At 35.0% G+C, this 13,598-nt stretch overlaps 1 protein-coding gene across 1 annotated transcript; it reads right to left on the bottom strand.

The window, feature by feature from the left end:
* Positions 1-5,980: 5,980 nt before the first annotated feature.
* Positions 5,981-11,663, bottom strand: LOC132165623 (kinesin-like protein KIN-13B). The gene is made up of 12 exons (XM_059576261.1): positions 11,233-11,663; positions 10,943-11,146; positions 9,942-10,136; positions 9,576-9,683; positions 8,875-8,952; positions 8,709-8,794; positions 8,204-8,359; positions 7,822-8,124; positions 7,362-7,580; positions 6,775-7,276; positions 6,625-6,690; positions 5,981-6,554 (listed from the first exon to the last, which is right to left on the bottom strand). Exons 1-12 carry the CDS (start codon positions 11,356-11,358, stop codon positions 6,378-6,380), a joined length of 2,220 nt encoding a protein of 739 aa, XP_059432244.1. The 5' UTR covers positions 11,359-11,663; the 3' UTR covers positions 5,981-6,377.
* Between the last annotated feature and the right edge of the window lie 1,935 nt (positions 11,664-13,598).

Below are 13,598 nucleotides of genomic sequence, written 5' to 3'. Positions count from 1 at the left end.
AGTGAGCGCATAAATGAGAGGCTTAGATTCGGTCCCTCGGTATCCGATTTGCTTTTGCCTTTACTTTTGGGCGAAGACTGCTCGTGCGTTGGCACAACACGGCATCGCCACGTATCTGGCGCTCTGCTATTCGGCCACGTGTTAAGGCCAACTTTTGGAGTGCTGTTAGGAGCGTGGGGAGCAGGTTTATATACTCTATCATCTATGCTTTGTCTCCTCCTAATTAGAGCTCTGTCGGTTGATTTTTAGTAATTTTTACTTAATTCGGATAATATTTTTTGAAGATCTTTTTGTTTTTTTACCGTCATAGATTAGGGAGCTTTCGTCACTTTTTGGATTTTTTTTTTTTTTTTTGAAGTGACTTTTGGATTTATTCGGACCAAATGTTTATCACTCTCTTTATTATAAGATAACTAGTCATGAGGATCTTGTGGTTCACATTCAATAAAACACACATATGTCGCATCATCCTGCAAAGGTTTATGACTAATTGCTAACCATGCAAATTTTATTATCTTTTTTATATAATTTTTTACACCTATCAGCAAGTGATTGGAGCAAAATATTATATTGTATTGCATTAAATCCCTTCTAATCACAAGTCGGCAAGGGTGCAAAGTTGTAAAAGGGTTGGACTTTTGACATTTTTCGAGCTTTATTTGGATAAAGTTCTCTTTCCAATTAGATTAAAAAAAAAAATTTAACCATTATATTAAATTGACATATGTTCTTTCAATATGAAATGCATGAGAAAATTATTTACTCTCTTAACTTTATTAAAAATGCTTATAAAAATTAAATACTCTAAAAATAAATGTCAGTTTAATATAACAAGTAATCTGGAAGTGAATATGGCCCTAATTGAAGGTTGCAGTTGTATGTGTGTTTTTAGAAGGTGATTAATTACTCATCATCCTTGCTATAAATCAGGAATAATTCTAGATGGTCTATTTGTGTCTTACTAAGAATGATGTGAATATTAAAATCACTATTGAGCTTGTGATTGATCATTATTGAATTTTGATCAAATAGTGATTTTAATAGCCACATTATTCTTAATAAGACACAAGTAGAATACAAATAGGTCATCTAGAATTACTCATAAATCAGACACATCTAACTTTCAACTTACATTTTTCATCTGTCATCGACAATACCATCATGAAAATCCAGCAAATCCAAGATTGGATTGCTACAAAAGTTTTCAAAGGGAGCTAATTTTTGTTAAGCCGCTTTGGAGTCTGAATTTAGAAGCATTTATTTCCAATACTTATCCATTTTTAATTCGATTAGGATCAATGGTGGAAAGCCCCATATAACCCTTTCCATTTACCTAATTGTAAACTGCTCAAAAAATTAAAAAAATAAAAAATAAAAAGATCTTGAACTTTTAATACAACGTCAAAAGACCTTAATAGGCTCCAATATGTTGAATCATAACATGGATGAATTTATCCTAACCGATTATTTCTAACTATCTAAGCAATATAATGATAACGACTTGTGTCATCTGCCTCTCGAAAGGGAAAGATTCAAGTATATCCCCTAAACAAATTCAACAATTTTAGATTTTCTTTAGAAGAGACAAAAGTTGTAAAATTTTATTGTACATTAATTAAGCATTATATTATCCTTAATTATTGGTATAATTTTCCTTCCTATTGTCTTATTATTTTTCTTATATATATGGGTAATGCTATAAGTCTTCTTAGAGTCCTCCTAGAGTAATCTCAAATATGATGTGACTTTTAAAATCACTGTTAAATTTGAGATATGATTTATTGATTTGTAATCTATTGGTGATTTTAAAAAACTACATCACATTTGGAACAACTTTTGGAAGATTCTAAGATCCCTGTAGTATTACTCTCTTTTTATATATATATATATATATAGAGAGAGAGAGAGAGAGAGAGAGGTTGAATAGACAACATGCTAGATCTTCGGGAGCATTTTGATGGTTGTAATTGAAGTCAACGATTGAAAGGCTGAAACATCCTGAACATGAGATTTTAGGAAGAAGAAGAAGAAGATTTTAACCTCGAATGTTCGTAACATATCTAGCGACACATTAATGCAACGTCCCACACGAATTTTTCCAATCTACGTAGGTGTGGCCTGGGCCCAACGGTCGATAGTCGTTACCATCAGGTATACAGAAGCTGCATGTATGGTTGTTCAGGGGGCAACCTCCACCTCCTATATATCTATCTATCAATTCTTCTATCCAGATGGCGCTCCACGTACGCGAAAAGTCATACACTGCACCTGACCGTCTGGCGTTTCCTGTCCAATGGATTCTCCAAATCAGAATCTTGAACTCCTCCTCCTCTACCGGACTTCATTAAGATTACTTTTGATATGATAGGGCACATTCTGATTCGTTCTCCTAGTCATGTGCTGCCATTGGCTGGAACTCCAATGAAAACATTCCCCATGCTTAGACACAGAATCAGCTAAGACAGCCATTCCGAGTATAAAGGAAAACTAAAGAAAAATCACTCAATGAGTATTTTATTTTATTTTATTGAGAATACTGAAAAATACAATTTATGATTGGTTAAGCCGTCTTTATTGCGCTTAAATAAAAGTAGGGTCGCAACCTTAAACAAATACAAAACAGTCATTATTGCAAGTTTGATCGATCCAATAAAAAGATTGCATTTCGAAAGTAGAGGTGGTAGGAAATTACCTCAATCAAAAATAAGTCGGAGGTAATTCTAACTTTCTATCATATATATATATAGGCGAATACGAAAAATAGAAAGCCCATTTTCTCCAACGCCACCTCTAATGCATGCCCACCCCTACTCCCTTGAGGGCTTTCTTCTATCATTTGTTTTCTTTTTAGTTATCTCAGTGTGTTTCTTCTCCTTATATTTTTGCCTAATTAAGGAAAGGAAATACCAGAAATTTACCCTTTCTTTTAAATTTTCTTTATTATGATCCTTGACAATAAATTTGGCTTTAATTAATTAATGGAATCTCAAAGAAAGATCGAGTTGATTTAGCAAAAATAAAAAAATATAAATATTATTTTACGTCTAACTCAAGCTATCTATTGATTATGCGAGCTCTGGTCAATAATCATGTTTAATTATGTAAGCTTACATTTGTCCTATTACCAAAGCTAGATAGTGATGACTCTCTGATTGGTTGGTTGACAGCGACTCTGATTGGTTTGTTAAGAACTGCCTTCTCTGATTGGGTCGGTTAAATTATATAATTAATTAAAAAGGTCGGAGTGGTGTGTTTTTTAAAGAAAAATTAATGGCGGTGTACGTGTTTTCATAAGGTCTAAGTTTGATAAACAACTCCAACACAATGGGTTCCAACGTGTGGATTAGATACTCAACCAATCATCTTCCATCTTCAAGATCAATTTGCTCATCGATCCCATGTGATAGAATTATCATGAAAACGAAAATCAGCAACTTGTCACCATCTTATGTGCCCTGTATTGTGGGAAAACGTACGTGGTCTATATTTATTGGTGGGCATGGGCCATCTTCATTATTAATTGTAATTAGATGGAGAATTAGCCTCACAAAGATTATAATCTCTTATCTCAAGAAAGTGGAGTGAGTTGGGGTTGTTTGCAGCTTGTTTTCTAGCTTTAAATATTGCAATTTTTGTCCCGATTTAAATCAGAATTATGTAATTACGTATATATTCTGTGTTGTTCTGTACCAATTGTGGCTTTGAAAGAACTAGATTAGAGTTTTCTGGCTGATTCAGCCGACTTCGAAATTTGACTAATCGAAGATTTTGGTACAACATGTCTTGAAAGCGATGATCAAGGAGTTCCTACTAGTGACGTGACTAGGACAGTTCTAGATTCTTGTCGTATTATTGTGTGTAATCCTATAGCAATAAGGATTATGATTAGGGACGGAATCAAGAATTTTTATCAATGACATTAAAGCAGACTTGCTTAATTACAAGCTTCTTTTAGGGCAGTAAAACACATTAATTATAACCTAAGGAAGATAAAACTATTATGGAGGGTGGTTTTATCATTCAAAACTGCATAATAACTGCAACGTACACTTGACCTTATTACATTAGAATATCCAGCCAAAACATCCTAGGGCCGACAATGGAAAAAGTTCCCAAGGAGTACTGTAATCATGGAAAGTCTCTATATCATACATGTGGTAGCTAGATGCGTTTAATTTACTTGAGAGAAATACTACACCTACAAAAACTTTTACAGAAAATTCATTTTTATATCTAAACATATTTCTATTTCAATTAGTTTACTTATATAATAAACATTCTTTCTATATGATTAATAAGGATATTTGCTATGGTGTTGTTGCACAATTTATAAGTTTTGAAAACACAGTTGAAGCAGAAAACTGGTAGGCAATAGCATTACTAAGTAAATCCAGCTTATTTGCCTGTTATAAATGCAAGTTCACACACTTTATGCTAAAGAAGTCATCCAATTTTTCATTGATTGCGAAATCTCCGCTACTGTAAATGTATTTGGAGATGCAAGAGTTGTGGTTTAAAGCTGTAAGGTCAGACAATAACATACAGCTCAAGAAAGATATAAATTAAGCTATTATATATGGAGATTGTACAAAAACTAAAACAGCTGACCTAATTACATCAAAATATCCGATCAAAACATATAAAGGGATGATAGGTACCCAACTTATTTGCCCAACTTAAGTCCAACTTTTGTCTTTTTTTTTTTATTTAAAAAAAAAAAAACTAAATAGCAAATGAAAAAAATGTGTGAAGGAATAATACCTATTTTTTGTCCTTCTTAATTAAGCATTTTGTATGAAGAAAAATATCATTTTGTATTTTTTAAAAAAAATACAAAATAAATGTAAGATCAAAAATAGATATTATTGCTTTAAACATGTTTTTCATTTTCTATTTATTATTTTTAAATAAAAGAGTAAGGCAAAAATTAAACTGAAGTTAGGCAAGTACGCTGGGACTCTATCATCTTCCAAACTTATTATGACCATGGAAAAACTACCCAATGATAGCCTTAGGTCCTTATACCTAGAGCAACCCTATCCACCCATGCAAGCCTTGCAAGGGGTATCGTCCCTGGCCTCCACATGATTTGAGGATGGAGCCACCACTCTATCCTTGCCTAAAATAAAAACAATTGACAATGCCCTTAACTACCAAAAATTGTCGATGCTTGCCGAATGAGGAAATTACCCTTAATAAAATAAAAACAAAAATACTAAATTCTAAAAAAAATTAAAAAAAAAAATCTATGGGCTGGCCAAATTTTTTTTTTAAAAAAAAAAAAAATTCCCTTTTTATAATAAAAATTTAAAATTTTTCGATTTAAAAAAAAAAATGCTGTTTTATAAATTTTTTTTTTTTAAATATCGTTTTTTCAATAAAATTTTCCGTTTAAAAAAATTAAAAATTTTCTTTTATTATTATTATTATTATTTTAAATTTATAAGGATATTTTTGTCTTATTCAAAAATCTATATGGTTATTGTCAGCTTTTTTAGCCTCAAGAAAAAAATTGACAATTTTTTAGTAGTTTAGGGGGACATTATCCCAATTGAAAATTTGAAAAAACATTGTAAATTTGGTAGTAATTTGAGTGGTACGTAGGCCTTTCCAACCCTTTTTTTTTTTTTTTTTTTCATATTTTATGTTGTTTTGTTTATGACATAATTATGACGGGACTTTTTAATACGCTTTACACAATTTCATTCATGTTACATGAGCAAGATGTCATCTAACACTTCTATTGTTAAAAACTCGACATCAAAACCTTTATATTAAATGGTTAAAACTTAAATTCTTAATTATCAAAATTAGAAACTCGAGTCTTTAATTTTCACCGGACCAAAACTCATGTGGATATGGGATAACTTTCCTAATTTAGGACTGCGGGTCTTTAGAAAATCAGTTCTTCAGGTCATTGAGCAAATAATAGAGATAAGCAAAAGAAAGTACAGTAATAAGAACAAAACGACAAAGATAGTAAGGAAAAAAGGTTTGTTAGGGAACAAATAGCAAATTGAATCCATCACTTTCAAGTTTCAAGTCAAGCATGGTCCATTACACAAAAGCCGTTTAACTGGTGATTTATAGCTCTATGTTAACAAACTCAATAACCCAAGCAGGGTGTTTCCACTGCTGACAAATTATACTGCCGCAGAGCATTACAGAAAGTGCAAGTGAGCAGATATATTTACAGATCAAGTTTCCGCTAGCTCAGGTCAAAACAACAACAGCGTTGAGCCAGAAACTAGGCTCGATATAATGGAAACCAAACTTCCAAGGAAGAAACTGAGCAACACAAAACAATTGCTCAACAAAATCCATTCCATATCAAACAATGGTTTTTTTTTTCATCATCAGTCTCCCCCCTAATGAATTCAATTACCAGAAGAGACCAAAACATTATACTCATTCAGACGCCTCTGAAATTGGGCCAACTGGGTCTGCAGTTGAAGAATTCCAGCAGCCTTCTGTGAAAGAAGGGCATTTAACTTGGAGATATAATCATCCAGTTGATTGCCTGGCTGATCAGCTTCAACCAGCAGATCCATCTCCTGTATAAATGATTACAATCTGAAAAAGTCCAAATAAGAATAATTGAGTCAAAAAGAAATTGTTACTGACCTCCCTAACAATGTCTATTGTCTCTTCCACTTGTCTACGGTGAGCAGTTACAAGGTCTTCCTCTTCCTGATATCGAGCATGTCAGCATTTCACTTAGCAATTGAATGATTGAAATAAAAATCAATACTTGATACCTAGAATGTGGTTTACCTTTAGCAGGGCATTAAGATCATCATCAGAACCGGAAATGTTGGCTTCAAAATCCGACATATCCCTCCATTTCATCTGAGTGTCAATCTTCCTCTTATCCTCAAAAATTGATTTATGGTAGGTCTCTATCTTCTTATTATTCACACGCGGCGGTTTCTCGTGTTCATAGGCCTGCTGAGAGTAATCAAAATCATCTTCAGTCATGTCATTTTGACTAGCTCTCTGACCTTTGTAATAATCTGAATATACACCTGCAGGCAAACTTCCCTCCATCCTCCCACTAGGAATACGGTCCACGTTAAATGGTGGGGAGGGTTCTCTTTCAATCTGTTTGGACCAGCCAAATCTGTTCTTGTCATGGGGTACATAAGTTGTGTTATCCTCAAAAATTGATTCAGCTGATAAAGCTGAAGACAAGGGCAATGCAGTTGAGTCTCTAAGGTTTAAAGATGAAGACAACGGATCCCTCTTGGTGCTGTTCCCTTTCGATAGACTTTTCACTCTGGAATATAAATATACATAATCAGAAATATAAGAAGTAATAGATCTAATTCCTCACTTCCATTTTTGGACAATAATATATATACCTGTCAGCATATCTTAGTGTGTTCAAAGTGTGTTCGCATGATCCTGAGCTTGGTGAAATGCATGATATCATAACAGTGCGCGAGTCTCCAACAAATGAATCTCTAAGAACTTCAGTCAACTTACTCCCTCTGAAAGGAATGTGACCCTGGTCATTGTCAAGAGCTCTAATGCATTCTTTCAAAGCAAGTAAGCTCTTATTGATTTCAGCACCTTCCATTCTGCAGCCAAAATATAAAATAAATACAATGATTAAAAGTACGGGTAAACTCACCACAAGTCAGACTGTTGAACAGTGGCAGTTATGGACAGTCACAAAATAAATAACAATCAAATCAAGTGTAGGTAACTTGGTCCAGTTTCTGGCAGGGAATATCTCCTAGCAATAACTATCCAACACTGTTACTGTATTGAAGTATCAAATTATTATGATACTCAGGTTTCAAGAAAACATATTCCTACCTTGTTTGTTTATCATTATCAGTAGTATCTGCACCACGTTCACTTCCAGCAAGATCTATAAAAGATAGCTTGCCTACAAGTCGTGCAGGCTTTGATTCAGTCCCATCAGCTGATCTCTTGATACAAAGCTGAAGTATAGCATGCGACCGGGAAGATTCCTCATTTGCACCAGTTGTACCTGTACTTCTAGTAGTGTTTCCTATTTCAATGAACTCCTTGATCGTCTCAACATTTGATACCCTGTATTCTTGCAAACCCACAATGCACACCTGCTGTTTCCCATCCTCCCTCATGCAAAGCTTTCTGCCAAAAGTAGAATTCATTTAGGAAAATGAACCTGAAAACCTGAATGCATATATATCCTAGAGGATAAAAAACTTACTTGCGATCATTGAGGAGATCAAAAAGTTTCCCACCATATATCTCAAAGAAACTGACAAATAATTGAAAACCTTGGTTCCGGTATGTGTGGTGCATTAAGCTTAAAATATCTTGGGAAGCTTTGAGGGGCAGTGGTTGCATCGTGTAAGTCTTGCCACTCCCTGAACACGCAAATATAATAAATTTATGCTGATCCAAAATAATATTTAAAAAAAAAATAAGAACAAGATATGGGGGAAAAAAAAACAAGCAAGTGCACAACAATATAAGAAAGAAGAAATAGGTTCTCTTTGTTTGCTCAAAACTTCTAGTATTTCCCATTCACACGGAAAGAACAAATAACAAGCAGATAATTTTCTCAAGCTGAAATTTTTTTGCAAAGAGATCTTTAAAATTAATTTCTAAGTCTAAATGCAGGGAAAAGATTAATCATGTTAGTAAATATCTAGTTGTAAGTCGGTCATATGATCTACATGAACTTTTCTCAATTCAGAAGACCTAACCACTTGCCTGTTTGCCCATATGCAAAGCAGGTTGCTTTAGTTCGATTGAAAATCAGGGGAACTATTGGCTCCACAGTCTCAGAGTACACCTACAGTAACAAAACAAGAGATCCAGTAAACCCAGCTTACAGATCATCGTAATGTAGACCAAGTCTTGTAATATACTCACTTCAGTATTTGAAACATCTTCACTCAGCACGGCATCAAAAACAAATTCATGCTTTTCAACATATTCTGTTAAGTCAACCTGCAGAAATGGGTGAATTAGACTTCGGAATAGATCAGGCCCTACAGTCCACTTAACCTATATAGAATTTCCGATAAGCAACATAGTCATTGAGTTAAAATAGTTCAGAGTTTGAACACAGCTCCACCTGGTATATACCACCACTATTAACATAGAGAAGTATAAATCACATCTTTCTAATTAGGCATTCAAAGACTCCCAAGTTCTTCAGTTTCAATTTCACATATAGGCATTGAATAATAAAAAGGAAATCAAAGTTCTTGTACAAACAAATATTAGAAATACTCATTATCTTACACCAGTTCAAGTAGAAAACAATAACAATCTTTTCTATCGAGTTAGGCATTCAAAACATGCCTCACGATTAGGTTCCAACTTCTAAACCTAAGTCCAGTTGTCTTAGAACTCTCACAATTTTAACTGAAACGAGTTCATTAGCCTCAGCCAAACATCAGCATATTCCCACACAGGAATACAAGAAAAGGTGAAGGCATATGTGCAGGTGAGTGGGATCTGGGGCTTTGACCTTTATATGACCAAATAAAAATAGAAAAAGGGAAATGCCACTAGATATTGACATCATGACAAATGCCAAAGAAGAAAATGACCCAGCAAGTGCTCACCTTGAGTTTTGTTTCATGAACTGTAAGAAAATTGGAATTTGGTTCTGTGGTAATAATGTCTTCCTCTTTCTTCGCCATTTCCTTTTTATTCAGTGGCCTCTTCCGCACCTGCAGTGACAATTACTAATAGTAATTTCATCAGAAGAAAAGAGGTGGTCAAACACAGCACAAATGCACGGTGCACTTCCAGGCATAGTCGTGATTATGCAGCTCCATTTTGAAGTTTCTTTACAACATGCACATCTTACTACAAGCAGTGCTTGATTAATCTAGTCCGAGTGTTCTTTGTTCAAGAAATCAAAAGTCACCACTTGTCACACTGTAAAGAGTAAGAAAAGCTTTCAAATTGTATCAAAAGAGACATACCACAACTTTGATCTTAGCAACATTGTTGGCCCTTTCTTTATCCACTGATAAACTTTTGAGAAGATTATTCTCAGGCAAACCTCGGGGCCTGTTTGTCAGTCTGTTGGTGGAAACAAATGGCTCAGAGTCTTCAAAACTCGTACCATGAAGAGTTGGATGAAGTTGCGATCCATCATAAAGGCCTGGGACCGGCATCTAGCGAAGGGGGGCACAAAAACATCAGTTAACAGCTTATTAACACTTAGTCTGACCAAGTTGTCGTTTTTCTTTTTTGGTAAGTAAGTTCTCATAAATTTACCCACAACAAAAAATTAGAGATAAAAAAATGTTTAATCAAAGCAGACAAATGTGAGGTACAAGTTAGATGATAATAAGAAGAAGAAGAAAAAAATAACTAGTGTTATCTACATATGGTGATTTGATCACCCAACTTTAGATTGGAAAATAAAACCATGGAGAAAGTAGCGACCAGCCATCATAAGAGGCTCTATACCATTGCTATTGAACATTTGAAAGCTCTAAAATTGAATAATTTGCATGAAAACAATACAAACAAGACGAGCAAGTCCAGCCTAATCCAGAAAGTGGTACTCGAAAACATGCAATCCAACTATCTATTAATGTTTCAATTAATTATAGAGTTTCCAAATCAACAAGGATGTTGTGCTTACAAGCACAACGCAAAAGGGTGGAACTCTGGCTGGTTATTGAAGTGAAAAAACCTTAGACAGCAGAAACTATTTAAAGCTCAAAATGTGCTTTACAAAGATCAGAAGGTACAAAATCCAATTCGTGCAATTGCCAAAACGTCATCAAATTTTGATGGTGAAAATCTGGAATTTGTGTCATCTAAAGAAAACCCAATTTTAACCCACACCCTTATTTTTAGCTACGGTTCTTGTTTCATTTCAACAGCCTCTCTATCACACAAGAAAACTATCAAACATCTGATGCCGAAAAACGCCATAGTTAAACTACATTTTCGGAAGACAGAGCCTCACCTCGGGTAACAACTCAGTATCGAAGGAATGGAGATCGAGCAACCCTGGGCTGAACTCGCTCGGCGAGACTTGATCGTCGCCGTTCTTTCTCATGCTCGAGGACCGCGAACCCGGAGGCGTCGAAGGGTTGACCGCCACGTGCCGGCTCATTCTCGAGCCCTGAAGTCCTCCACCAAAGAACCCAAAGTCCTGCGCATGAAACGACTACGTTTTGGAAGACGTCACAATCACATTCATGAACTACCCGTCTGCAATCAAAAGCTTTTTAAGTTTTCAAAGAAATGGAGCACCTGAGAGAGACTTGCCGATTGGAGCCACTTATTAGAGGACGAGGCGTCGATCAAGTGGTCCGAGTACTGACGCTGGTGGTGCGACGACGAATTGGATCGCGACATCTGTCTCCCCACCACATTCATCTTCCTCCGAAGATCTTCTGCGATCTAATCGTTACGTTTCCGCTTCCCCTACTCCCAGCTCCGCCGTCCGTACAGTCAGTCTACTAACTAAGCTTCCCAAATATTATACCTTTTTTTTTTTTTGAATTTTAGCTTGAAGATTTTGAAAAAATATAGGAGGTGAGGGAGCTTTTGTGAGAAGCCGTGCGGACCGAGAGACGGTGTTTGGAGAATATCTTTCTATCTTTTTTCCGGTTTAAACGAACCGTGCCAGAGGAAAGAGGAGAGAGAGAGAGAGAGTGAGAGTGAGAGTGAGAGGAAATATGATTTTGAATCTTTGAAAAGAAAGGCCGGGTTGAGGGGAGGAGGGCATTTTTCGAGGTACGTAACTACGTATGGACACAGACGGAGGACGCACGTACGTAGGAGGAAGATTGAAGAGTACTGGCGCGTAGTTGGCACTCGTCACGGAGGCGGAGGAAGATGAGGAGTGGCGGGGCCCATGTGTTTTTTTTTTTGAATTGTTTATTCACGGCTATATATCCTCTTTGACTTCCATAACATTTTTCTGTTTACAAACAGATTGATTAAAATCTACACCAATTCTTAGAACTGTCGTAAATCATCGAGATTAAAATTCATACAATTTATTTTTTTTTGGTTCTCTAATACTTCTCATAGTTTAATAAACAAATGCAAAACGTTCTTCAAATAATCAAAACCACAAACTTTATAATATATTATAACAATTTTTCAAATAAATAAATAAATAATTACCCGTAAAACATACTAACAAATAGAGCCAAAAATCATTGCAAATAGATAACATCCTTCTGAAATTCAAACTATTATAGATAGATAACACGCTTCTGGACGACGCTCGTGGGGTAGGCGCGTGTGAGGAAGAGCGCATGGTCTGAAGCGGTCACGCTTTTGTTTTGTTGGTAAAGTGTGAAAAGGGGCCTCTGGCGGTGGCAGAGTTGTGTTGGTCCTCACTCCTCACGTCGGCCGAGTGCGTGGGCCGCTTCAGTGGATTGCGGGCTCCGATTTGTGATATGCTGTCTGCTTTCGACACCGTTTGATCATGCTTTTGTCTCTGTTTTGGACCATTCGACTCCTTTTGGGTGGAGCCCACCTGCTATTTTTTAAGATGGCAACACGACTCACGACTCACTCATTGAAAATGCTTGATGTCGTTGGAAGGTAGTCGGTAAATTGGTGTCAGATTTTTTTTTAATTTCTGACAAAAGGGAGGGAAAGTTTAATTTGAATTGGGTTGGATGGTATTGGTGGGGGAGAATGAAGTATACATATATGTGGAGGTGGGTACCCACATCGCACCTTTCATTAAAAAGCTTGTGAAAACTCCAAGCAATTGAGAATAAATTCAATTCAGAGGCCCCGTTTGGCGACGAACAGGTCATGGTCCATACTACCTAATAGTTTTATTTTTTATATCACATTATATTTTTTATTATTATTATTTAAATAAAAAAATTCATTACAAAACAAAAATTTTCAATTTTTCATATAAAAAATTGTATATTTCTATGTAATTTTATATCACATTAATCACACTTTTAAAACCAAAAATTACATGCTAAAACTATTACCAAAATCTAAATTAGTGCCTAGCTAATTAAGTTTTATCCTAATTTTTTAAGTATTGAAAGTGCGTCAATAACACGTGGCTCACTTTGTACATTCCACATAACAAATTACCTGACATTAAAAATATACTATAATGTTAGGGGAGGCCTCCCCTTCACTCATAAAAAAGGGTTGGTCGTCCTTTACTTTTGACGGTTAGCCGCCATCCCTTTATGAGGGGAGTCCACTTAGGCCTTCACTCTCGTAAAGGGTTGGTGTCCTTCACTCATCTACCTTTATTATTATTATTATTATTATTTGTGTTTATATATATATATATATATATATATATATATGCAATTTAAGATAAAATTGCATGCAATTAGTATATGAGTAATTTTAACAGTTTCTCTTGTGTCACTTAAAAAATATGGTGGCTTTTAAAATTATCATTTGATCAAAATTTAATAATGATCAATTATAAGTATAAAGATGATTTTAAAATCCACATCATTCTTAAAATAACACAAAAGGGACTTAAACTATTACTCATAGGTATATGACAATGCTATAAGTAGGGTATTTGTGTTTTTTTTTTTTTGTAATCTCCTCAAATAGTCAAATGTGATGTGATTTTTTTAAATTACAGTTTAATTAAAATTTAATAGTAA

Source organism: Corylus avellana, chromosome ca11, assembly GCF_901000735.1.
Source record: "Corylus avellana chromosome ca11, CavTom2PMs-1.0".
NCBI classification, from domain to species: Eukaryota; Viridiplantae; Streptophyta; class Magnoliopsida; order Fagales; family Betulaceae; genus Corylus; species Corylus avellana.
Note: the sequence above shows the minus strand (reverse complement) of the source record. Positions and strands in the feature narration are given on the sequence as shown.